Source organism: Bombyx mori, chromosome 4, assembly GCF_030269925.1.
Source record: "Bombyx mori chromosome 4, ASM3026992v2".
Taxonomy (NCBI): domain Eukaryota; kingdom Metazoa; phylum Arthropoda; class Insecta; order Lepidoptera; family Bombycidae; genus Bombyx; species Bombyx mori.
Window position 1 is genome coordinate 1,733,855 of NC_085110.1, and position 27,884 is coordinate 1,761,738.

The following is a 27,884-nucleotide window of genomic DNA, read 5'->3' on the forward strand; positions in this document are numbered from 1 at the left end:
AATTAATTTTGATCAATTATCGTTTGTTCGATGACTATTGGTGATTGATTTGAATTTTACATTCAAACATTAACGAACAAACGACGAACAAATAATAAAAAAAAAAAAACCGAAAATCAAAAAAAAGGGGGCCAAATTCACTGAGCCGAATGAAACCTATAGGTCTATGTCGTTCACGAAGCCCGATAAAGAAAGCAGAGTAATAAATACACTTGACACTTGACATTGGCGAAATCTAAATTGAAACGCCAAACATAAGAGATAGAATAGGTCTATGGAGATAGACAATAATAGACATTAGGTAGTGATTATATTGATGATAAATGAAATTGAAAGCAACTGTTAAGTTTTTACAAACACCAAACGTTTATAATGAATTTACTACCGAGAAGTCACAAAGAATTCAGCGAAAAAGATTATTGGAACAAATTCTTCAGAAAACGGGGAAATAAAGCATTCGAATGGTACCTAGGTTATGTTCGCATGCATATTGTTATGATCTGTCTTTATTTATTTTTTAAAAATCTTTCACTTCCTTTTTAAGGTACGGCGAATATTTAGAACTATGCGGTCAGTTAAACAAATATATAAAAACTAAAGATTCAATACTGATCACTGGCTGTGGTAATTCAAGTTTGAGCGCGGACCTATACGATGTTGGATATGTAAATATAACAAATGTGGATGTCTCGGAAGTTGTTATTAAACAAATGAAAAACGTAAACAAAGCCAGAACCAATATGAAGTTTATGTGCATGGATGCTACGAGAATGTCTTTTGAAGATGAAGCGTTTAATGTTGTGTTAGATAAAGGTACTCTTGACGCCCTAATGCCGGATGCTACAGAAGAAACAAATGCCATTATAGATAAATATTTTTCTGAAATCAAAAGAGTTTTAAAACTCGGAGGACGCTTTGTTTGCATATCACTCTTACAGAGTCACATACTTGCCAAGTTAATGGAAGGGTTTTGTGAGAAGTCATGGATGTTCCGTGTTGTAAGATGTCACGAGGCCGAAGAGAAGAATGCGGAGAATTCTGATGGCCCAACTTTACCGGTATTCGTGGTGATTGCAACTAAGTTCAAAGAAATGCCTCAATTAGTAAGTCTATATGAAATAAAACAAAGATTAACTACAATAATATCTGTTATTGTGTGGATACACTTTAACTTACCTTCATCTTTGGAATTGCTAATGTGTAATAAATGACAAAATTTTGTAAAACATATCCATCCACAAGAGCAGAAACAAAATTCCGATAGTTGATATACTAAACAGACACTTCTGTCAAAATTATCAGTCCACCGAAATTCATAATACCAACTGGGATGTACTTCTCAATTACACTAGAATTGAAAAGTTTTGAGATTAGTGATGCAATCTCAGCAGGTGTCAGGTATATTTGTATTGCAACAATGGTACCAAGGAGAGTTTGTGGGGCTTGAGAATATTAAACCAAATCGAAGTTTAGGTGCAATGCCCCCATTTCTACCTATGACAAGCCAAATTTGAGAAGTTGAGAAGTGTGCGTTTGGACCTGTGATGAGATGAAATGAAAATGCGGTTAGTAAGAGAGTATTTACTATGAATGTGGACGGATAGAGAGGAAAAGGTAGACCTAAGAAGATTGCGTGAAAGACAATATGTGTAAGAGGGGAGTGAGCAAAGAAATTGTATATGATAGAGGAGTATGGAAGGAGAAAACATGTTGCGCCGACCCTAGGTGAGTGGGAGAAGGGCAGGGGAATGATGAACAAGCCAAATTTGGTAAAGGTTAAACTGTCCCTCTCTTCGAACTGAGACAGATATTTCTTTTACAACAGTCTTTTCAGAGTGGTTTTGCTTGACTTGGAATATTAAGGGACTGACAGCTTTCAGCTAAGACAGTAGTTGTCTGCCTCTTAAGCATTTTAAGCAGTTTGAACTAGTAAAGGTAGGGATACAAACTCACAAGCTCTGTATCGGTGTTAGATTCCGTTCTTAAAACTCATATAGCGGGAAAAAAAGTTATTTTGTTTTGTCAATAAAAAGGGTAACCCTAGTGACTATTTATTTCTTTGCATCAATGAATAAACGGCCCACATGGTGGTTACTGGAACTCATAGTTTACAATCTGTATGCCATATGCTGTCCACATCGTACCATTAGGTGAAATTTTCAAGTATAGTTTATATTTGTCCTACTTTTTGACCCAGAATGTCTTCCTATTTTGTAGCAGTAATAGAGTGGATGTTTTTCCAATATACCACTCTGATAGTAATTTTTTTTAATTCTTTTTATATCAGTTTTACTTAGTATAAAATGTTTTTTCTTGCAGCTAATAGAAGTATGTATGGCTGGTGAAAAAATGGTGCGTGTTCAGACTCCTAAACATCTGCAGGAGCACATAAAGTCAGCTCAGGACACAGCATTCATCACCAATGGACTTGGCAAAACGAAACTAGATGATAATGATGAGGTGAAATAACTTTTTAATATTTAATGTATCAAAAGAATAAGTCAGGTGATTTAAATGCTCTTAATAATATTATGGATAGTAATAATAAAACTTTAATAATGGTGCCATTTCAATTTAAAGCTGGTGTTAAAGAAAATCTACATGTGAAATGCGTTTTTTTTTAGGTCAGCTTGGATCTATACCAGCCTGATGAAAATACACCACGCTACACATTGTATGTGGTGGATCAGAGATCTTCTCAAACAATAAATAAATATGCAGTTTTCATAGTACCGCAAGGCAGGTATGGAGTATGAATTATAATAAACTATCATACTTATCTACATTGCAAATACTGTAATTTAGATTTAGATAATTTAGTAATAAGAGTCGGTTCTTGTAAAAAAATTAGTTTTAGTGAGTTCTTGTAATTTCAGTAGGAGCTGATAAATATTTCTATCATCGTTCTAGTTAGTTTTTTTGGTGCTTTCACTGGAATTCTATGCTTTGCAAGATAATAGGTGACAAATAGATCCTAATGTTGTGCGCTGGGGTTCAGGGTAAATAAAAATACTACCGAATTACAAGTTAACACTGTATTTGCACTTAGAACACTCACAGAACACTTAAAAATTTTCAATTCACTTCCTCCACTTCGCTTCAGGCGATCCGTTCGCTGTTTCGCTTCGAGTAGTTCCGATTACTGACTGACCATGACTGATGTGCCATCTCTGCAACGCTTTTATAGTCGATACGACATCCCTAGAATCGTCGAGAATATTTCTCACAAGTCGAGTACTTTCGATGTGTGCTTCGGCTATCTGACAGTAGATGGCGTTGTACTTCTCGACCGTTCTAGATGCTACTAGATATTCGCTCGGCTATTCGGCGGCGTTACTCTTACCGACGTAACACTAATCTTCTAAGCCTTTAGTCTATCCATGATCATATCGAGGGGTGAAAACCTATTTAGTTTAAGCAAACATTCGCTTAATACGCGACATTTATTTTTGTAATTAAATGTCCATTTTATCATCAACAGTTCGATGTTTTTATTTGAACCTCAATTAAATTTACTCAATTCAATAATAGGTGAAGAAGCTTTTTTGCCTTAAGATATTTTTTCCAAATTTTAAACATTAAATGGCTCTCCTGTAAAGTTGCAAAAAGTCGCTTAAACAGTCTTTCACCCCTCGATATTTCTAGAACAAATCCAGTAGTACAACTGAAGTGTTTGCTTATTGTTTGGGTAGTGGGTGGAAGTCGAATACTTCGGCTCTTAAAATGATATGCGTGGTTGGACTTGCTGAATAGCAAGCACTGTTGACGAACGTCGCTCAGACTTCAGCCAGCGGTATTTTTCTCATGTTGCCAGGCAGGGGGTCGCGATAGTTGGCGGGCGACGTCGCCCAAAGCGATACTGGCAACGGTATTAGCTAAGATTCAAAGCGCATCGTTGATAAAAATAATTGTGTAATTCAACGCCAATCTCTAATCGTAATATTGATTACGTTGCTCGAATGATCAGTGCGAACGTTAAAATGATATGCGATCCAACATACTATCAGCTTTTTTTTTCTACCTATTCTATGATCCTCAAGGGGTTATTCTAGATTCACTAATAGGTGAGCTCACGAGACTCAAACCTGACGTTTTTGCTAACACTAGCCCTAGCAAGAGCCGTGCTTCGCAGAATCTACCACCGGATCGGAAACGCGACCCACTGAAAAGATCCGGCGAGAAACTCAGTGGGCTGTGTCTGTGGGTTAGTTTACGCCGAGCCCTTCGTTGCAAGCGACGGGTTCGACAAGAACGATGACCGGTGTTCGGGGTACCTAAAAGCACCGTTAGTCGATCGGAAGGATCCGAAATGTCGTGTTTTTTTTAATGCTTAAATGGGTGGACGAGCTCGCAGCCTGACTGGTGTTAAGTGGTTATTGGAGCCCATCTACAATGTAAATGCGCCACCCACCTTGAGATATAAGTTCTAAGGTCTCAGTATGGTTACAACGGCTGCCCCATCCTTCAAACCGAAACGCATTACTGCTTCACGGCAGAAATAGACAGGGTGGTGGTACCTACCCGTGGGGACTCACAAGAGGTTCTACCACCAGTAATTACGCAAATTATAATTTTGCTGGTTTGATTTATATTACACGATGTTATTCCTTCACCATGGAAGTCAATCGTGAACATTTGTTAAATACGTATTTGATTAGTAAAATTGGTACTCGCCTACGACGGCGGCCACGGCGGCAAACATAGGGAAGCTGTTCCAACTCCATACAAATTTGAGCTAGCTTTTACGCAATCGAGAAGTTAAACGTGTCCATAACACAGGAGAAAATCGTACCTTTGGGAATACGAAAACTATAAAATTGAAATTCTAGTTATACTCTACTACAGGGGTGAGCAACTTTTTTAATCAATGGGCCTATTTAAATTTTAATTTATTTTTTGCAGTCCGCACTTAGATTGACTTTTATTCTCTCTTATTAATAATTTACGAAACTTTATATAATAATTATTAAAATGAAAAAATATAAAATTAAAAAAGTTGAGAATTTATATACAAATTTTAATGCAAGATAAAAACACAAGAAAAGAGCAGGAAAACGAATTTGATGGGAGAAAGTCGATAAAATAAATTCAATTTTAGAAATGCTTGGCGGGCCGCGTGCTGCTCTTCCTTGCACTAAATCCGAAAAGCAATGTAAACAAATGTCTGTGTAGGCGAGAGGCGGTATGCGGCGCTATTATATACACGTGCTCATAACGTAAATAAAATGTATCTGCCCGATCTATTTTTGTCTGGTTTGTTTTGTAAACGTCGAGAAAGATCTCTTTAATTAACGAGTTTTTTTTTTCTTTTTCGTATAAACAAAAAATATCCACTTGGTCCTTGACCGCTAGTAAAATATTTGCTCGATAGACAAACGAATAACAAAATAACATTAAAATCACAAGGGATCTTGTTTTAATTAAATGAAAAATAATACGAGTCAGTTCAAACGTCAGTAATAGTGTTGTGGTTTTTTTATTATTATCGCGTGCCTGGTATGTGCTATTCTAGCCACGGGTATAATGATAATAATAATAAACGCTAGGTAATATATTATACTATACCGTAAAAGTGGTTCTTATTGTATATCATATGTTTTATTATTGGTAGTAAAAATATGGATATTTTTTTTTATTAAAAAACGTTCTAATGTTTTCGCAATTTATTTAAGGTGCGATAAAATAATAGTGCGGGGCGCGTTGGATCGATGCCCGCGAGGAATCAGTCCAGTAGAGATTGAGGCGGAATACTTGTCCAGACACACTGGCAGGTAGACGTGGACAGTAAAAAAAAAGTTTCACATAAAGAAAAAAAAACATTCGGAATTTCGAAAAAAAAAGTGTGTGTAAACAGATTAGGAATTTCGAAAAAATATATATATTAAGGGATCTAATTTTTTTTAAATATATTCACCCCCTAAATTCACAAGTGTAAGCTCTGTACGTGATAGGAGAGACTATATAATAACCAGTGAAAATATATTTGACAGCGAAGAAAAATCGAGGTAAATTAAGCCATAGTTACTTAATAAAAAAAAAAAAAAAATTGCTAACCATAATATTACGTTTAAACGAAGTAATAAAGTGAGTAAGAATTTTTTGGAATATTATAGATGTTTGAGAAAAGTGTGACACGAAAATGTTATTGTATAAACTTTATAAACCACACAGGTGATCTAAGATCATTTAAAATAAGTTTTTTTTTTTAGAAATTTTACTAATGTAAATTATTTACTTTTTAAATTTAAATTTTGAATTTAAATAATGACGAATAATTATATCCTTCATTTTCATTGAATTTAATAAGAACCTCACATTATTTTTACATTAATCAGACGCTAGCGCAAGCGGCATTATTTAAAAAATAATTCGTTGTATTTGTTCTTACAAAATGTATACTAATTTAAGGAACTGATTTGATTCTTTTTTTAAATATCGACTGTAGTTATTGTTTAATAATTAATTAAAAATATCAGTGCTTTTCAATATGATGATGATCATCAGTAGCTTACAGAAAATGACGATAAACGCATTTGATCAATTAAAAATTATTTTTCGTTAAAAAATTTGTAGGCATACCCAATGTCCACCTGATGGTAAGTGATCACCGCGGATCATGGACATCACCTATGCCAGGGGAACAAGCAGGCCGATGCATAAAAATATATATAATTAGTGTATATAGCCATCGCCCTATCTATCCATATTGAGTTAAGCCAAGCCGACTGGTCAGACTCGATCGAGCGGAGTTACTCAATAGACAGGTGGTTCGAATATTGTTCGAACCTTCTAGTAAATATAAATGCAAGCGTATCTTACAAATCCTTTTTTATTTATATTCAGTGAGAGCTCTTTGATACATCTGCATTAATTTTTATTCGAACGTAAACAGACACATCGTTGTCTATTCTAACAATAAATTATCCATAATATATCACTACAGGTAGTACTGAAGTATACCGGAGTTCAAATTAATAGAGAAAATAATTTGGCGCGCGTTTGCCTCGTAAATTCGTAAGATCTGTTTGTTAGCGTGAAAAACACATTGGAATTTTAGTTATGTGTATTGACGGTAGGATGTGTTTTTAGGAAATGGGTATATATATATACCATTATTCTGCCCATTTCTGTCGCGAAGCAGTAATATGTTCTACAAGTGACACTTGACTTCATGTCTCAAAGTGAGTCACGTCACTCACATTGTTATGTTGGGCACAGCTATCCATTTGCTCAAGTAATAAAAAAGCAGTTAATATCTTTATATTGCATAGTGATAGGAAAAAGTTTTATTCAAAAATCCGCACCCGATAATGTTGCGAAGGTTGCCGCCCGGCGAAGGGAACACTTGCGTGTGACTGAAAGGGATTGAAGAACTGCCTCAGTGCTGGCGACCCCGGGCTCCATATCCCAGTGAAATGCCTTGGTAGGCAGCGGCTTGGCTTTACCCCTGCCATTGCTGAAGTCAATGGGCGATGGTAACCACTCACCATCTGGTGGACCGTATGCTCTTCTGCCTACAAGGGCAATAAAAAAAAGTCGGTATTCTGGATGCCAGTATTAAGTGAGTGTGGCGTCCATGCCATAGTGGAAGAAAAATATCGTGTAATTATTGGTATGACTTGCTTCTATGATCTATTTTTTCCTCGAAAGTTCTAGAACGGTTTGTGGTGCCCTTTGTTATCGGATAGATCGTAAGCGTCTCCCTGCCAACGGCAACAGGTCGTCTACTGACAGTGTCACGAGTACGTAACATAATCTTCCCCTCTTCAGCGAAAGTTGAGTGATGAATCTCCTGAGTTGTCCAAGAGTTATTTTTAGTTGATGTAATGGTAGTGCATTTATAACACGGGCACGAGAGTGTTGCGTCACGTCGTCCATTGCCGCCACACCCACAACGCTTGGACGCGGCAAACGAAACTATATTTATGGTTTCAGAAATATATCATTTAATTTAGAAGCAATTATGAATTTCCAGTACTGGATCGAAAGGTTTTTTTTTTTAATTTTTTTATTGCTTAGTTGGGTGGACGAGCTCACAGCCCACCTGGTGTTAAGTGGTTACTGGAGCCCATAGACATGTACAACGTAAATGCACCACCCACCTGAAGATATAAGTTCTAATGTCTCAGTATAGTTACAACGGCTATCCTTTCAACCGAAACGCATTACTGCTTCACGGCAGAAATAGGCGGGACCACGCACCTACCCGTGCGGATTTGCCGTCAAATAACGAGTTTGCGATCGCCCCGTCTGGCTAATACCTACCTACTTCTGGTACATCTATGACGTATCGTCTACTGAGTTTCTCGCCGGATCTTCTCAGTGGGTCGCGATTCCGATCCGGTGGTAGATTCAGCGAAGCACGGCTCTTGCTAGGGCTACTGTTAGCAAATTCTCTCAGGTTGAGCCCGTGAGCTCACCTACCCGTCCGGGCGTAACTGGAATAGCCGCTTTAGCTACCAGCGAATACGTAGGATAATCTGATAGAACTTGACAGAACACTTTTTTACCTGATGGTGAGTGGTTACCGTCGCCCATGGACTTCAGCAATGTCAGGGGCGCGAGTCAAGCCGCTGCCACCACTAAGTACTCTCCACAAGACTCGTTTGAAGAAATACATGTCATAGCGTTTTCCCGGACTCCCAAAATGAAATGCCAAATTTCGAGAAATTTCGAAAAAGAGGAACGGACAGAAGACAAATATCACTATCACCTTCAAAATCCCGCGCATTCAAATGGCAGTGACGTCTCGATGTGTATCCCTTGTACTCATAAGTACAATACAGTAAATACATATTAAGACATGCTGATATTTTTCATGTCGGTTTTTAACAGTTTCAATATGTAAGAACATTGAAAAACAAAAAAAAGTATCGAGTTAATATCAGATTTAACATGAAGCCTCTAAGTACAGTTGCGCTGGAAAGCTATGCTCGACTTCTGCGAGTGCACCATATCGCAGAAGGAGGCGGTGGGGCGAGTGAGGCCAAGCTCTCCTCACTACGCAGAAATCCGCCGCCGCCGAGCAGGGGGTCGGGACCGGGATCCTGTCCGTGATCCGGCCCCCTAAGTAAAAGCTTCGGGCTCCACCCGCTTTATGCGGGAAGCGTGAGGCGGCGTGCTCGGCACGCTCGCCCGTAATACGAAACCGATCGATGGTAGGTCGCGTTCCTCCAACCGCTCCGGGGCAAGGTGTAGTGCGGCGCCATCAATGCGGGCTCCTGGCCCGTCGACTGAAGGAACCGGCGATAGTGTCGCTGGCGGCCGCCGGTCCGGCGTCTGGGGGACGATGTAATATGCTCTGCGTAAATCCTGTCCCGCCGTCTCAATAGCTCCGACTAGGCTTCGGCCCGGCCCGGGGTAGGGCGCCGGCTGTGAGCGGCAGGAGTTTTTAGTCCGCCCGCCGTACAGGTGGTGATCCGTCGATTATCTCTTTTAGAAAAAAAAAGTGCAGTTGCGCACAAAATTGTGCTAAAATAGTTTTTCGGTTATACAGAGAGTCCGAGTGGCTGTTCGGCACGGCAGCAGGGCGCCGCCAGCTCCAGGACTCGGCCCGGTTCGGTCGGCTCGTGGTGGCCGTGCTCAGACGAGGCCACCACTACTCCAGTCTCGACGCCGTCAAAGAGGAACTAGCGCATTCAGCCAAGATGCTCATACCGAATGGATTCAGCGGACAGGTAAAGCAGTTTTTGATTTGAAACATCTATAGCCCCACGTAATAACGATTCAACGTTGTGTGATATTATAAACCTATATATTGTTACGCGCTGAGTTTCGGGATAAATAAAAATTCTATCGAAGTATAAATTGGAACTATATTAACACTTAACGAACACTTCAAAATTCTCAATTCACTTCTTCCGCTTCGCTTCAGGTGATCCGTACGCTGTTTCGTTTCGAGTAGAATCGTTTACTAACCGCTTCCGTTCCATTCCTGTAACGATTTTATAGTCGATACGACATCCTTACAGTTATCGAGCACATTCTGGGCAAATCTATTAGCTTTGATGTGTGTTTCCGCTATGTGATAATAGATGGCGTTGTACTTCTGAGCGTTCTAGATGTTACTAGTTCCTTTGATATGCTTTTCTGTTATTCGGCGATAGATGGCGTTAACCTTACCGGCGTAACAATATACAGACTATATGTAATAGGGTGAACGGTGTGGCGACCATGCGTAATCGATTCTTTCTTAATATTAATAATTTATAATATTTCATTTTTCATTATACCACACGTTAGACAGTGGCTTGACTCTGCCCTTGGCATTGCTGAAGTCCATGGGCGACGATGACCACTCACCGTCAGATGAGTCCTATGTTCGTTTGCCTACACGGGCAATAAAAAAAAGGTTCTGTCCTAAATTTCCTTTTGTAAACTATCCTATTTCATCTATATCTACCTGTACAAGATATTATCAACGTTTCACATCTGCCAGTCATTTTTTTGTATGAACACACTCCTCCACCGCAGCTCAGGTCGATGTCGACGTCGACTAAATTAAATACAATTAAAACTTGTTCAAACCAGAACTACATTGTAACGGTATGCTCTAAATTCTAAATTTAACGAGGATATCTGAAGGTGCGTTGGATCTAATTCTTAAAATGAGAATTCTAATAAATATTTATATGTTCGCAGATACCATTCTTGTCGATAGGCAGCGACGTGGGGCGTCGGGTGAAGGTTCACGAGGGCTCATCGAAGCTGTCCGGGGACTACGTCGTGGAGGACGTCGACGTGGAAGGACACACCCACAGGCGACTAGTGTTCCTCGACAATCAGTTTCTGGTTCAGTCGGAGGCCAGACTCAGACCTGGTTACTAGTTTTATATTTATTTACACCATCATCACAACGCGATCCAAATACTATGGAAACATGCAGACTTAACAAGTCAGTTTGTTTTGATATACAATGACGTCATTATACATATGTCTAACATTAAAATAAGAATGAGTAAAAATTGAAAAATATGTGACGCGCGGAGTTAACGCCCTTTTTTAGACGTCAAATAAAAAATATAAAGTGTAGCTTAACATGAAGTGTAGTTTTTCAAGTCGTCGTGGCCTAAAGGATAAGACGTCCGGTGCATTGGTATTTAGCGATGCAACGGTGTTCGAATCCCGCAGGCGGGTACCATTTTACTAATCAAATACGTATTTAACAAATGTTCACGATTGACTTCCACGGGGAAGGAATAACATCGTGTAATAAAAATCAAACCCGCAAAATTATAATTTGCGTAATTACTGGTAGTAAGTACCTCTTGTGAGTCCGCGCGGGTAGGTACCACCACCCTGCCTATTTCTGCCGTGAAGCAGTAATGCGTTTATGTTTGAAGGGTGGGGCAGCTGTTGTAACTAAACTGAGATCTTAGAACTTATATCTTAAGAAGGATGGCGCATTTACGTTGTAGATGTCTATGGGCTCCAGTAACCACTTAACACCAGGAGGACTATAAGCTCGTCCACCCATCTAAGTAATAAAAAAAATGTGTTAATTAGTTTCGAGGTAGGAGATATTCAAAGACGATTTAAAAAAAACACGATGTACAATAGTTATTATGGGGGGTTGTAATACAAACATTACCTTCCAAATTTCATCTATCCGGTGCTGAAGTCTCGAATTAAAACTTATACAAGATTCTAATGTGGACACATTTATTAATGAAAATAAACTTCAATTATCACGTTTCAGTTAAAAGAAAAAACAAAACGAAATTTGTCATAGACTACGGGCACATATCTCTGTACCATTCCTTCATGTGCGTGGGAGTGCAGCTGTGCAAGTCCAGCCACGTCGCGGTCCTTGGGCTCGGCGGGGGTAGTCTCTGTATGTTCCTGAGGAGATGCAGGGAGGACCTCAACGTGACCGCCGTGGAGCTGGACCCCGCGATGCTTGAGGTCGCCACACAACACTTCGACTTGAAACTGGATGATAAACTGCGGGTTTTAGTCAAGGACGGATTGGATTTCTTGGCGGAGGAAGCTGTTTCTGGTGAGTGTTGTATCAATACAATACAATTGAGACTTCGAACTTATATCTAAAGATAACACTAGGTGAGCTGTAATCTGGTCCTCTCCCAGGATAAAAAAGAAATACATATATTGAGCGCTTCTACCGCTTAAAATTATTATATTATTTCCAGATACCCCCAAATTAAACACAAAATGAATAAAATTGTTCAAAATAAACCGCCTTAACATATTTACTGTAGTTATATATTTTTATTTACCTCTTTTTAATTATTCCCACTAAGGTCGATACAGAATTAGTGATGTTAAAATTAAATGTATGGTTTTGAGATTTTAATGAGTTATTAGTGGCTTCGTTTACGTTATGATGTTTTAGTAATGTAACCATATAGTTTTTAATCCCACATTAAAACATAATAAATAATAGGCAAACAGTGATGATAAAACAAATATTTTTTAGTTAATTGTATTTATTTGGTGCATTTTGGGTACCCTCCTATATAGACTCTTTCACAGTAATGATGAAATAATATTATTTACTCCTGCTTCCAGGACACAAATATGGTGCAGTACTGTTCGACATGGACAGCAAGGATCGCACGCTCGGCCTCTCGTGTCCTCCCAAACAGTTCCTAGAGGATAAAGTACTCGAAGAAGTTCACAGTATTCTTGACGACGATGGTACGTTGACCACAGATGGGTACCGCCTCTTGACTGTGCTAGGATATTTGGAACACACACATAATCCGCTGCTTCATTACCATCGATGGGTTAATGGGCTAATTGTTTAACTGTTCTCTCGGCGTTAAGTAGTAACCAGAACTCATAGACATCATGGAAAATGTCGCCTTGAAATATGAGGTTGAAGTTAGTTTCACCCTTGAAACCTAAACAAATAACTGATTTATTGGTAGTAGTCCGTGCCTCAATGTAGCATTATGCCAGCAGTTTTTATTATATTTCAGTTTTTAATGTCTTAAACACAATAATATTTATAAATTCTTGTCAGTATAATTAGTGCACGACTATTGGCATACGTCGTGCATATTATCTTCAACTACGAGGAATTCTAATACAATACAATTCTTACCAAAGATCAAACTACTTTACCGCACTCAACACAGCTTCTTTCATACCCAGGGCATTTCATCCTAAATCTGGTGTGCCGCGATGTTGAACTCCAAGCCTCGATGCTCCTAACCCTTAAGAGACACTTCAAGCATCTAGTGTCGGTGAAACTGTACGAGGAAGTGAACGAAATAATTTTCGCTACAAACAGCAGAAAGCCGTACGAGAACGACGCTCTGGAAACAGCTGTGAGGTCGTTGAACTCGGCGGCGAGAAGTCAAAATTTAGTGAACGTCAAATGCGTTGATATAAAAGATTTTTTGCAATCCATTAATATTATTTCGTAGTGTATAATTATGTTTAAATGTATATCGAATTATTTATAAGAATACAAGTATGAAACCAATAAAAAAAAATGGAGCAAAATTGAATTGTCCGTTTAATTTTGTCCGACTCCAAAGAAAATCAATTTCCTGCTAGTATGGCACACTGTGAGCAGAGGAAGGAAGGCACTCCTGTATCTAGATTGGGAGGGAGGGTCGGCCGGGGGCAGCTTTAGTAAGCTACCAAATGACAGGACTCATACATGCTAGGGGATAACACAAAAATCAGTAAGTTTTTTTTTTATTGCATAGATGAGTGGACGAACTCACAGCCCACCTGGTGTTAAGTGATTACCGGAGCCCATAGACCATCCACCCATCTTGAGATATGAGTTCTAAGATCTCAATAATTTAGTTACAACGGCTGCCCCACCCTTCAAACCGAAACGCATTACTGCTTCACAGCAGAAATAGGCAGGGTAGTACCTACCCGTGCGGACTCACAAAAGGTCCTACAACCAAGGTAAGAAGTTACAAAAAGAATAAAAAAACCAAATAAAATGACGCATTTAATGCCGTTTTCATTTTCCAAACATAACCCGGGACTAGTGCTCGGCGAGCGCGCACCCGCCGCCACTACACCGAACGGAACACACCGCAACAAACGTTTAGGCTCTCTAATTTATCACAATTGGCACCTATGAGGTCTCCCTATATAACAATTACCATAATTTATACAAATAATAATTTAAAAAACGGTACAATTAATATTCGCATAGAAATAAATTACAAAAGTAACAACATAAGCTAAGTTTACGATCGAAGGCGTCCACAATTAAAACACTTTCTTCAATATATTCTTCAGACTTTTCTTTTTTTTACTGCCACTGCTCTCGCTGTCCTGCGGGGACAACTCCGTGGACTCCGACCAGAGACTCCCGGTGGGTGACTCTGAGGCGGCCTTCTTCTTTGCGTTCCCGTTGAAGATCGGCTCCTCACTCCTCACGACGGGGCTGGGCGTGCTCCTGGTGCTCTGGCGGCTGAACGTTCGCAAAAATGCAGGTGATGACAGTCTCCTGGTCTTCATGGTTTTTGTTTTCAAGTTGTTGAAGAAGCCATTCGTCTTGGTGTAGTCCGGTTTGGGCGGCTCCACGTCCGCGTTAAACTGCTTGGGCTCGGACACGGGCGCCACGTACTCGTCATCATCCAAGGTTATGGTGTTCTCCTGCAGCTTCCCGATGCTGTCCTGCCGCGTCCAACTCTTGGCTGCTGTCTCCGCGTTAAGTACTATACAAGTTTTTCTCCTTCTGTTCTTACGAGCCACCTGCCACTCTCCTTCGTTGCTGCCCTTGGTGTCCTCAATGGCTTGTCTGGCTATCTGCAGAGCCTCCTCGCTGGGTCTCCGTTTCTTGGTGGAAGGCGTGGCGTGTCCGCTGACCCCTTCGACAGATTTCCGCCTCAACTTGTCCTGTTTCTTTCTTGTTTTTCTCGGAACCGGAACTAATATCGGTTCGATTCTTCTTCGTTTCGAGACGTAGTATATAACTAGAGCCACAATGATAGCTTGGAAGATGATGAATCTGAAGAAGTTAATGTTTCCGAACCAGCTGTCTCTCTCTTCCATGAGTACGTGCATTGCTGACGTCATCTGGGCCAGCTGTTCCTGGAGATTGCTCATTTGTTCCAAGTATTTCTGTTCTCGTTCATTTGTTTTCTTCTTCTCCTCTGTCATCTGCTGGACAGTCTTCTCGAAAGTCTTCTGCATCTCTTCCACTTGTCTCTTGTACCTCCTGCTCAACTCTTCTAAGTATTGTCCCGATAGAGACATGTTGCGTTCTAGGGTCTGGAAATAGAGAAAAATAATTATGGATATTTTTTTAAAACAGAGTTGTCGATGTCGTTTTGAAATGTTTACTACCTATACTCTATTCCAATTACGAAGCCTCATGATACAGATGTTATTATTATTTTATTGTGTATGTGAATTAATTGTGTAATGATTTAGAAATTATGCGAGACGTGAAGAGTTACGTTCTAAGGAGTGTCAAAAGGGACTTTGTAATTGAAATAGAGTATAATTATCAATTTACTTAAAACTTCAACATACTCTCAAATTTCTGAAGTACTTAATTGGGAAAAAATAAAATTAGTACCTATTTTAGCTACGTTAATTTTTTTAAAGCTTTTCGTATTTAAACACATTCGCTCCCACTTTGCGATAGAGTTATTGTAGGAGACAATGAAACGATGGATGTACTGCAAAGAACTCACCTTTACTCTGTTAGAGAGACGCAAAAAAACAGATTCCTTCTGCAGAGTGGTCTGCTGCTGATTTTGGTTCTGCGTGTTGGGAGCGCCGGGCGGCGCGGGGTCCGCGGCTATCTGATCGATATCCGAAATGAAATTGTCATTCTCCATCATCAGCTGATCATTCGACTCCTCGCCATTGCCGTCTCTCTTCTCTGTGATTTCCTTGCCGTTTTCAATTTTTGTTTTCAAAAGTCCATCTTTGTTTTCTTGCTCCGTCGCTATTTCTATAGATTTATCAATATTTGGTGCTATAAATTCTTGGGGTTCATCTCCTGAAGTCTCCTCTGCGACGATAACGTCTTCTTTCTTATCCTCCATGTTGTCAACTTCTTCTGGGAGAAGTTCCACAGGTAACGTGCTGCTATCGTTGAGCGTATCAATTGGTATCTCATCACTTTGCGTTGTTTCATTGATTTTATCATCGGAGCCGTTGCTATTGTCGGGAGCCAACTTGATCTCTTGTTCGCCGTTAGTTCCGCTATTCACGACCTGCGGCGACTCTTCAGTACTATTATCACTAGTAACGTTATGTTCGTTTTCAAAGCTCGTATTCAAAACGACCTTCTTCTCTTTTATCGCTAATATATTACACAAGGCGGCTAAATACTTTTGCGGGAATAACGCGTTCATGTAAGCGACACGCTCATCACTAAACTCTATTGTCTTTGTACTTTTAAAATCTAAACCGAACTGTTGGCAGATGCCAGTACACTTCAAGGTATCGCGGAGGAATCCTTGACGCATTAAACTAACTAATTTGTCCGAGTTACAACTAATGAGTTCGTATACGTCATTGTACAGCGACTCACTGCAATTATCACACACTATAATATGGCTGGGAGAGCAACAGCGTCTGTACGCGTCGTCTGCCAACGTGTCGTTGTGTTCGGACGACACGTTTTTAGGAACTTCCGTTTTGACTAACGCCTGGGCCGCCTTCTTCATAATGGACATGACGGCGTCCCGCGCGGACCCGAACAGGTTCTTGGAGGGCTCCGTCTCGGCGGCCGGCACGTCGGGAACGTCTATTATCTCGTCGTCTTCGTCCTCGTCGATATGAGCGGGATGTTGCGAATTCTCCTTCTCTAGCACCTCGAACTCTGAAGTGCCGTACACTTTGAACAGCGAAATCGGACAGTAATGCTCCGAGCCGTGATGCGAAAGCATCTCGACTTTTATGAACTTGCCGAATAGATGTGGGTACAGGTCGAAGCTTTGCACGTCTCTCATGTCTTGGGCGGTGAACTGTCCGACGCTAGCCCAGTCTCTCGTCGGGAACCGATCGCTAAAGTAAACGGCGATGTCTTTGGGAGTTGAAGAAAACAACTCGAAGTTGGCTATCTCTATTTTTTGAGCTTGAACAGCTTCGCAGAGTTCGACGACGAACCAAATGCGACTGTTGCACGTGTTGAGCATGTACTCGTCCCGGTTGGGTGAGAGGATGGAGCTGGGCGAGCCCGCCTCCGGGTTGACGGCGACGACCTTGGCGCCGCACGCCAGCGACGCGTAGTTCTTCGACCGCAACTTCACGCTCTTACTACTAAAATTAGTATTACTATGACTAGGTTGACTCGAGTGATTCAGTACTGTGTCCTGTTTCTCTGCCTCGGCGAGTTGTTTCTGCGCCCACTCCGAAAACGAGGGGATGTCTTCTTGCGGGGTTTCCGGTTTGACTGGAACGTGAACCGGTTCTTCATCTATTTGTTCTTCAACTTGAGATTCTAAGACTTCTCCGTCTGGTTGAGATGCATCTTCTGTTTGTTTCAGTTCATGTTTGGGGACCGCTTTCACAACCAGTCTCGGTTCTGTGCTTGGCTTGTCCTCTAAACTGTCTGTTTCACTTTCAACCTTTATTGTATCGGTGTCGACGATTGAAAATGCCTTGGTGTCGTTGTGCTCGTCGGAGTCATTTACGAACATTAGTTCATCCGTATTGCCCAGGTCCAATTTCGCGTTATCCCCGAACGATATAAGAACCGGAGGCTGCCCTGTGTCAGGTAATCTGAAAGTAATGAAATTGAAATCAATTAATATATTTTTTTACTTCAAACTATAAAATATGTATTTAAACTACATTATTTTTACGTTATTTAATGAAAAGTAAATTAGAATCCAAAAGTAATGAAAATAGAAAACTGAACCGTCCGATAAAGTATAATCTTTATGTTTTATTTATTTATTGGTTAGACGGATGGACGAACTCACAGCCCACCTGGTCTTAAGTGGTTACTGGAGTCCATAGACATCTACAACGTAAATGCGCCACCCATCTTGAGATATAAGTTCTAAGATCCCAAGTATAGTTACAACGGCTGCCCCACCGTTCAAACCGAAACGCATTACTGCTTCACGGCAGAAATAGGCAGGGTGGTAGTACGTACACGCGCGGACTCACAAGAGGTCCTACCACCAGTAAATTAGTACGTCCCATCTCCCGCACGACCGCATAACTATTACAAACGTTCAAAAAATTCGATGTCATTACAATAAATCTAAACATAGCCTCAAACATAAATTCCTTCTTTTGCGCGTACAACGCACCGCTCAATTGACACAATAACTTGTTTATTTGTTATGGCTTCCTACGCATCCGCTCTACACGCGAACGATCAGTGTTTGTCACATTTCGAGTTAAGAATTGACCTCTCTTTTTCAATGTAGCTCATGTCATCAACGATATAAAATTATGGACGACTAGCTGTATCCGCCCGCTTCACTGGACATTTAAAATTAACATTATTATTTCTCACCCCCATAAAGATTCTCATCATTAACGGCCCCGCAACTGGTGCAGGGAGTCCCAACAATCATATAAATAGCCTATCCATTAAGTACATGTATTTTCTACATGGATACCAAGTTTCAAGTCAATCGGATGCATGCTTCAGTAGTTATAATGGAACATCCGTAAAAACTACTGTAGATTTATATATTAGTATAGAAGATAGATCAAAACTAGTCCCATCAATAATACCAATATACTAGCGACCCGCCCTCGCTTCGCTTCGGAAATTAAAAATTTGTTATTGATAGCCGAGTCCCGCGATGTTATCCGCGGTTATTTTCATACCGCGGGTGACGCCGCGGGGCGAAGCTAATCTAAAAAAAGTAGCCTTAGTTACTCCTTATATCATCAGCTACCTATCAGTGAAAGTCTCGTCAAAATCTGTCCAGCCGTTCCAAAAATTAGCCAGAACAAACAGACAGACAAAAATTGTAAAAAATGTTATTTTGCTGTATGTACCGTATATACATATACATTACACATTACAAAGAGACACTCCAATTTTATTTATACGTCACTACAAGGAATCTAATTGACTAATAGACATAAAGCTATGCTGTACTATGTTTGCCCTGTTTAGTCATTCGCGATTGTAATGACGAAACGGACAAAACCTGCAGCGCTGAATCGCTTCTCCCTGCTTCTTTGTTTTCTACTTCTTCTCCTTCCATTTCTGGATCACGGTGTATTTCGTTTAAATCGTCGAAAAACGAGACTCTTGTTATAAAAACAAAGATGTGATTAAACGTCATACAAAGAGTTTTGTCTTGAACAGTCACTGAAAACGAAGTATTGATTTCCAAAACGGTATTTTTAGACTCGTAAAGACTTAGTGCCTACATATAGCTGTGTTTTAAACAGTCGCAGAGTGCTCTGTAACGTTATTATCTTATTTATCTTTCGTAATTAGAATCTACTGAAATCGAATGGGGTAAATAGCGCTTTATACAGCACAGCTTAATGTTGTTGCTCTACGCACACAAAGGAATTGTGGGTATTTTTGTTTAAATTTGCGCAGAGTTTTATTGAAATTTTTACGCATCGTGTTTTCAATCGCAGGAATGTTTTCTGCGTGACACAGCAGAAACACAGCAGTCGATCCAATAATTTAACAAAAATAACTTGATGCGAATTAATGTATCTTTAGAGTTGTCGAGGGCTTGATTTCTATAATATTTTTTTGATAACTTATTTAAGGAATACCTTATCCTAAAAATGGTCAAACAGATATTTATAATGCATTAGAATCGATTACAATTCGTACACGCCTTAATAGAACAGATAACTAAAAATAGAATATTATACTGTATAGTTGTTGGGCTTTAAAGTCCCCTAGATATAGTCCCTTAGGCTTCCAGCGAATTGCTAGGGAAATGAGTTATCATTGTTTGCCTGATCACAGAAATATAGAATAATCAAGACACCTCGATAAATCTAACATTTGATGTGGTGGAACTAATATGATGAAAGAAGAAATTGTTTAGGAATCTTGGCAAGAACCAAACGTATGAACTTAAGAAGTAACATCATTAAATTTCGTGATTAGTAATAATAGTACTATAGAGGTTAATGCACCGTCCAAACTTACACACTCTCAATAATCAATAATACTTTCTATTTGTGCTCTCAGATCGATTGATAAAGTTCTATTTAATTGTATGTTACATGTATGTATTATATAATATAGGTTAAACATAAAACCATCAAAAGTTGAGTAACGTGTTGGGTATTAGTACAGGCTGATACTGCCGCCTAACCCATTTTTCATCTTAAGACCAGGGTCGAGGATGGCGAAGTTTTATGATTAAATGATCGAATGACGAGATCGTCCTTGAAAGATTTTGTAAGCCAACGCCTGATTTATTTAGAATTGAAAAAAGCCCAAAAATAACAGGGTCTTTCGATAAAGGAACGAACATCCCTCTCAATGTGCTGGTAGCAGATTTACACATTATAAGAGCAGCTGACATAGTCACAACTTGACAAAAACGGTGTCAGCACCGAAAAGTCGGTTGGTTATCATAAAAATAACATTCAAAAGGGTATTTTATTGCGTATTCTGTTTCAAAGGTATGGTCGTGGCACACGTCTATAGATTAGCAGACGGCAACTTCACCCATTCGCATTGTAATACAATGTTACTAGCGTTCGAATACGAATTTAGTTCACCCAGTTTCGAGAAAAGTACGAGACAGTGTAAGATTGTGTAGTTTATATATTTAACGCGAAATTGCTGCAAATTCTCACTGCACAATACAAACAGTATGCATAGATATACCAAAACGCGCGGAGAAAGTGCAACAGACATTATTTCCTAACAGATTGAACATTTTAACACTATACTATTGTATACCTAAGTTATCTATACTTCAGTCGATAACCTACATGTTATCAACTAAATGCCAAACAAGACAAAATGCTTTTTTTAAGTTAAATCTTTGCGTTCTAATTATCTGTTGCTATTAGGGTATTTTCAATATAATGTTCTTCAGCAGTGGCTCTATTAGCGGAGTTTATCAGTAAATTTGGAACACCGAGTCCATTTGGGCCTGTTTTTCCATTTTTAGTCTGTTCATGAACTCAATCAAATTCGCCCTCTATCTTTACATCCGCATATTTAACTTTAGTTTGTTGACTATACAACTAAGCATTTGTTAATTTAGCATAATATTCATTAATTATTTATTGAATGTGGTATCAAAAAGATATCGTTGGGCGTGTCCATATTACCAAAATACCCCTCAAAACCAATTTTGCGATGCATGGACTCATCGTTCTTGCAGAAAGCTACAAATGATCAGTCATTAAGCTCCATTTTATTAGAGACAACAAAATCCTTACGTGTAAAATATCTTGGTCAGTCCCTGGTGGCCACCGTACGACAACAGCTGACATATTAGCAGAGCCGCAAGCAGCGCCCGCGGCGGCGACATCGTGCAACCGCCGCCGGCGCATTGGCGAAGCACCGATACACTAATCACGATACCAAACACACAGCACACGACGAACGTCCAAACGCGACCGATGATCACGACCTTCTTAATAAATCTCTAGCGGCACACTGAAATGCACTTTAAATTTTGTCCGCATGTAGTTCTTGCTCCCAGTCTTATGGCACATAGAGCGTAGTAGTAATTTGGTCACTATTTGTTGCACTAGTTCAAGCGTATGAAAGCTTTTAAAGATTTCACGAATCTATTAGTTAAATAATTAAAATATGATTAAGAACCTACACTTCAATGTTTGCAAAACAACGATTCAGCGTTCGTCAATTTATCCAAACATACCTGTTTTAATTGTATCGAAACTCAACAGAAACATTAGTCACCAGAAAGTCCGGCGTTATTCAACAATATTGTGTATCGTTTATATCACGCACTAAATTCAATTATAACTAAATCAAATTAATACAACATAATGCAGAACGCAACTGCAGAGATTTAATGAAGCTTGATATTAACAAAAAATAACAAAAAGGTATATGTATAAACAAACAGAGGCTTTTCATGCATAGCGCATACAAATTCCAGCTATTGGTGGCTTGCAATTTTGCCAATTTTTTTGTTTCTAGATGCCTTTTCTCCTGGGAATGTATTTTTATCAAAGAGATAACTGAAGTAATCATTACAACGCAATATTAATAGGTATTCATAGATATGAGCTAGTGGATTGTATCGGGCATAGTGCACTGTATCGATCCAATTAATCAAGTGGTACATGAAACACTGCATTGTGTTGGAATAGGGCCAAACAAGGACAACGATCTCAATAGGCCATCGAGGAAATTGATACAAAGTTGAGACACGGCGTTATAAGACTTATAAGTAATGCACAATATATGCTGATGAAAGCAACACCTAATAAATAAGAACCGCTATTTGAATTGAGATATCAGGGTGATCTCATATTGAGGGTGTCAGGGTTAATCAGGGTGGTTCAAGACAGACTAAACTACACACTGGCAATGGCCTACACTTAAACGATTTGATGGACCTTAAAGGTAAAGTTTATCGAGTTAGCAGATCTTTTCTTGAAACTCAATTGAAATTTAGAAAAGAAACGCCAAACACTGATTTAATAAGTAACGCGACAACGGATTCCGTAATCAACGGAGTTACGGAGTGACAAAAATATAGCTAATCTTAATGGGTACCTTTATTATAAAAAAAATCAGTGAATTTATGTGTATTATCTATGTTCAGTGACATTATGATACCAGTTTCTGCTACTATAGCCAATTATCTTTCCTTTAAGCATATTAGAACTGACTTCACTAAGAATAGAGAGCGTCCAGTGTCTAATAGGTAAGCCACTGGGCGCATGCGTAGGCATGCGAATATGTTGTAGTTTGAACCCCGGTCAGTTACAAATTTACGTAAACGAATCCTCAGGTCAAGGTGTAAAATCGTTTAATCAAATCAAACACGCAAATAGAAAATAAAAAGATGTAAGCAACATTAAACTACTCCAACCGTGGAGCCATTTGATTACGACTTAATCTCCCCGTATAGCTAGCAGTAAGTTAGGTTGCGTCGTAACGTAACGAGATACGATAAATTGAAATTAAATCCGACACAGTTGCGCTCAATGGGCCCTTAATAAGCCAGTGGAGGGGAAAATGGCCTATCAAGTCAATAGGCCAAATTACGATCGTAACTAGCAAAGTAACGAGAATTAGGAGGAATACATAAAAATATTGCAGAGCACTAATTTCGTAAACAGTCGGTCGACCACCGCGAACAACTCCAACTTCTACTTTCCCTTCATCAATCCACATTTTTCAATCCAAGACAACATTCCTCTGCATATTATGATTCCGCACGGTTACGACGCCACCCTAGACATGTGTACCGTGAAATCATACGTCACGGTCTAAAGAGCGAGGGGATAGTCGTGAATCTAATGCAGCTGAAACTTCAACCTCATGTCTAGGGGCGCGGGTGACGTCAAATCACTACAGTACTATAATTATCAATTTTTTAAGGGGTTTTATGACCTGGTAACTGAGATCTTTAAGTCATGTCTTATTATAATTTATATTGTTATTTTTATGAAAAATGATAATATGAAGTGAAATGAAATTAAGTAAATGAAATGAGATGAGTTGATATGGGATAAAATATAATCTCAGTAAAATGGGGTTATTTACTGGGATTTTTTCAGTGGACTTTTTGGAGGATCCCGAGAAGTTACGTCCAGCGGCTTTGTTTCATTTTCCCACATTTGTGCAGTTTCAAAGATATAAAGCACTTAATTACACATTAAACACCGTTATTACACATTTAAACCCGAAGAAACACTAAATAGACAAAATAAAACAAATCACACAACTTCACTCCTCGAGTTCTCGCCAAAAAGTCCCTCATTATCTATGACTAGTGTTGTTTGTTGTTTTAAAGAATATTATTGATTACTTGTATGTAGCAGATTCCGAATAATCGATAAGTGAGTAGCATTTCACCATCAGTTGTATACATATTTATATAATTTTGACCATAATGAAAGAAATGAGGCAGGGGCCTCCCTGTGTGCACAGTAAGGAGCAATTTAAGATAAAATTTAACGTCAGTGCGTTATTAATTCGGTTTGTTGAACACTAATGCGATCTTGTCCTGATATTTTTAGTATTGAAGGTGAAAGGTCAGACATAGACATGTGACCTCAAAGGGGTACTCGTGATAAGTCTGGCTTGTTGCGTTTTACTATTATAATGTATTTGTTTCAACTATGTTTAGGGTAGTATTTATTCCATCCGCCTGCTGTGTGCTTCGTGCGAGTTTTTTAGCTTCTCGATTGCATAAAAGTTAACTCAAATTTGTATGGAGTAAGAACAGCAGCCCTAGCGGCAAATGAAGGGAAGCAGAGCCCAGATGTCTGTTTTCAATAAGTAATACCTTCAAATGGGTGGATGACTAGTTTATCAATGACTGCCGCTACAAAATAAAAAATTGTAAAGGAAAATGTGCTGATGAATCATAGACGTTAAGAGGTTATTGGAGTTCAGTTACATTTACTTAGCGTCGAGCAAATTAGCTCATAGCCAGTCTGTTGCAAAGTGTTTTGAGGTCAGATGATCTTAATGATAGTAGTCCGTTCGGCTATTAAATAAAAGAAGAGACCTTAAGCTACTGGATTTTCTTGTCCACGATCTTTTCGTATATATCTTTATTTTTTTTCTATTGCAGGTGGTGGAACGAATGTTGAAGTTCTAGGGGGTGGGTATACTATTTTGGCTGCGGTAAGTAGTTTAGCATAGCATCATTCCCTTGTGCGTCGTAAAAGGCGACTAAGGAACCTACCGGGAAATGGGCAGTAAGCATCGTTCTTCGAATATTGTACCAGTATATTTACCTGTGCTACCCGGACGGGCTTAAAATACTCTTTTTTGGGCAGCGGACAGAAACTCACACGACGTGTCCGGTTCTAAGGGGCATGCGTGGTATGTGGGACTTGACGGTCTGCAGTTGGGATCAGACCGCGGGCCCAAGGATTCAATATCCGTACCACAAGTACACAATGTGAAGACCAGACCACCACCCGCATTAAGATGTAAGACTGATATGAAGTCCCAATTTTATTTCGCGAGTTTAACTACGAGTTAATAATAGTGGTACCACATTCACATGTTTGTACGTCTGAACACTATTCTACACTAATCGACTATCCAATTTCTACAACGCATTTTGTATGACGCAAGTTATTATTAATATTAGTTGTCAATAATACATTTAGTGACGACGAAGTTACAAAGACGTGTGTCAATGAAAATTTACCGTTTTTTTCCCTACTATACCGTATACTGGTGAAGATATTGCGGGAATCCCACCTACATGTTGGAGACGAAGGCAGGGCATGTCATAGATAAACCGACTAGAACCTTTAAAAGCACGCATGTGATACCCGAAAGAGCCAGGACTAAAAAAAGGGGCAACGGGACGTCGAATAGGCACTACGGACGTTGAATAGGCAACATGAGCACCAGGCTTCTCGGTTAGGGGACTTCCGAAGCCCGCCTGAATTGCATCGCCAACTCATATTCCAGGGAATCTTGTTGGGTCGGAAACCAGAGAAGTGTGCGTGCGTGTGCGCGCGTGTTTGTGTCTGAGCGAGGTCTGGGATTAGAAAAGCTTACTCATCGTTTTCTTCGGCAAGGGATCCGAAGTACTTAAGTAGTCAAGATACAGGTGAAATCTTTCTACCGGCCCCCTGCTGCTGCTGCTGTTTAACGCGTGTGCGATTTTTAATATATAATCCTTTACAGTGGATATGAATAATAATCATTAACATTATTGTGGCTGATAACTGTACGTTTTAGAATTCATCGTTATTATCTGTTTCGAATGTTTAAATTAATCATTATTTGAATATCATTTGCGTAAATAATACGTTATCTCTCGAATCTCAGCGCATTCCATTAGCTCAATAGAGATATCAAGTTATTCCGTGTTACGTTATATTTATTTCGTAGATAAAGTAGAAGATACATTATTTAATTTTGATATCTGATACATACATGTGGAATCTTCTATTCGGTTTGGGCAAAATATTTTTATTCCGTCTTTCTTATTACAAGTAAATAAAACACAAACGTCTTTCGTCTTCAGAGTTACACTGCGTCTGTCCACCGTTGCGTCTGGCAACTACCCTCATTCCTCCTCTCGCTTAAAAATAAAACTATGTGTCCAACATTCATTCGCCGTCTTTCTTACCTCCTGACATGATATCTCCTATCTCTTTCACTCAGTCATGCTCCATATCTATTCCGTTCCTACATACATGTAATTTTAAGGTTAGGTCGCGTATTCACAGGATTTACGTACAAAATGAAAAGGGGCTGGATACAAAAATACAACTTCTTCATAGCGTTTTGGGCGCTATGATGCCAATGGCAAAAGTCATCGTCATTGTGATCGTTAGCTTTCCTACCATAAATTTGACGGTTTTAGAAGAAAATGTATGAATATTAATTACTATAGTGTGAATTAATGCGTTCCAGTTTAAAAGAGCAAGACGGTCATTCCATAATAGATTTTTGTTTCTTAATTATTGGTAGTAGGGCAAATTCTGAGCTCGTAAAGGCCACTACCCTGTCAATTTCTGCCGCAAAACAGTCACTCGTTGCGGTATGAAAGGTTTCAACAACATAATTGACTCATGCCTCAAAGTGGATGACGGTATTCACGCACGACATGTCTACTGGCTCCGGAAACCATTCAACAAAAGTAATGAGCGCGTCTGCCCATTTACAGGAAAAAAATAAACGTACAATATTCAAAACGCTGTAAATAAATGATTACAAACGTTCAGAGTCGGCTGGACAATGCGCAGCCGTTTCCATTTGCTAACGGAACAAATGACCTCGTGTTAATTACAACGTATTAATTACGTATATCGACGTTCGACAATAAATCCTTTTGTGGTATAATAACCGGCAAACTTCTTGAGCATTTGTCGACGTAGTGGGGGTAAGTTTGCGCATGGTACACTCACGTGCAAAAACATTACTTACTCTGCGTCATAATGCTATTAAATTATTAAAATTAACATATGTATTTATTTATATATTTATTAGAACATCAACAAAACATATAGGTTAATAATTGTAATAATTTAATCTTGGGGTAAAATAGATATTCCTTCTATTAAGTCAAAACTAGAGCTGTTGCCAGGTCTTGGTTCAGTTAAAGCGAAGCTGGTATTTGTAATTTTTTTTTCGTTATCATAATCTTGACCATCATCATCATCACTGTTTTCATCACCCGAGTCGCTATCATCGTGATTAGTCGACATAGGGCTCATCGGCGTATTTTACAACTCGGTCGATTCGGTCTTCTTTTTTGTCTATAATTAATTATTTTTTGAAGATATTCGATTCGTAGTAATCGAATGTTACTTTTTTCATTCACCAGCTTCCGATTATTTTCTGTTCTTTTTTTCCATCTGAAGCCTAGCTCTATCATAATTCGTCGTAAGCTTCATTCCGAGCCATTACAATTTATATCTTTAAATTCTTTGAAGCCTTTCTACGGTACGGAGTTTCGCTGCTTGTTATGTAGTTATTATGATTACATCTTTTTATTACAGATTGAACGAAACTATCCATTCCGGTAACTTTCTTCTTCCCTGATCTTTTCTTACCCGGAGTCCGAAACACGGCGAGCAAGCCAGAGCCTTTAGCTTCGTTAATAATGCACCTAACAGTACTCACTGATGTTTTTGTTGTTTCCGAAGTCTGTTTTAATTTTTCCATATCATTCTTCCCCTGTTTTATAATGAAGCAATATACGTCGTACACAAATTTTCTACCGTTTCTTTTAAGTACTACACCAGTTTGTCACGGCTTAGTGTATGTTTTATAAAAAATCAACAAACACTCAACAAATAGCAATGGCAACAAAGTCCACAAGCAATTATAACAAATA

General features: G+C 39.2%; 2 protein-coding genes across 5 annotated transcripts in view; one reads left to right on the forward strand and one right to left on the reverse strand.

Moving 5' to 3' along the window:
* The first annotated feature begins 198 nt into the window (after positions 1–198).
* On the forward strand, positions 199–13,475 carry LOC101735838 (eEF1A lysine and N-terminal methyltransferase homolog). Its single transcript, XM_004929106.5, has 9 exons — positions 199–464; positions 545–1,103; positions 2,320–2,460; positions 2,625–2,743; positions 9,497–9,677; positions 10,642–10,819; positions 11,699–11,998; positions 12,529–12,657; positions 13,117–13,475. Exons 1-9 carry the CDS (start codon positions 373–375, stop codon positions 13,389–13,391), a joined length of 1,974 nt encoding a protein of 657 aa, XP_004929163.1. The 5' UTR covers positions 199–372; the 3' UTR covers positions 13,392–13,475.
* A 448-nt stretch (positions 13,476–13,923) lies between these two features.
* The window catches only part of LOC101735970 (SUN domain-containing ossification factor), an 89,155-nt gene continuing 75,194 nt past the window's right edge, over positions 13,924–27,884 (reverse strand). For 2 of the 4 annotated variants that reach the window (XM_012692967.4, XM_062668054.1), the window contains exons 2-4: positions 21,304–21,657; positions 15,639–17,679; positions 13,924–15,210 (exon numbers count right to left, since the gene is read on the reverse strand). In XM_012692967.4, the coding sequence (XP_012548421.2) occupies positions 14,203–15,210; positions 15,639–17,679; positions 21,304–21,395 (3,141 nt within the window). In that variant the 5' untranslated portion in view covers positions 21,396–21,657 and the 3' untranslated portion in view covers positions 13,924–14,202. The remainder of the gene's footprint in view (positions 15,211–15,638; positions 17,680–21,303; positions 21,658–27,884) is intronic. The other 2 variants (XM_021349969.2, XM_004929107.5) reach the window with 2 other exon arrangements.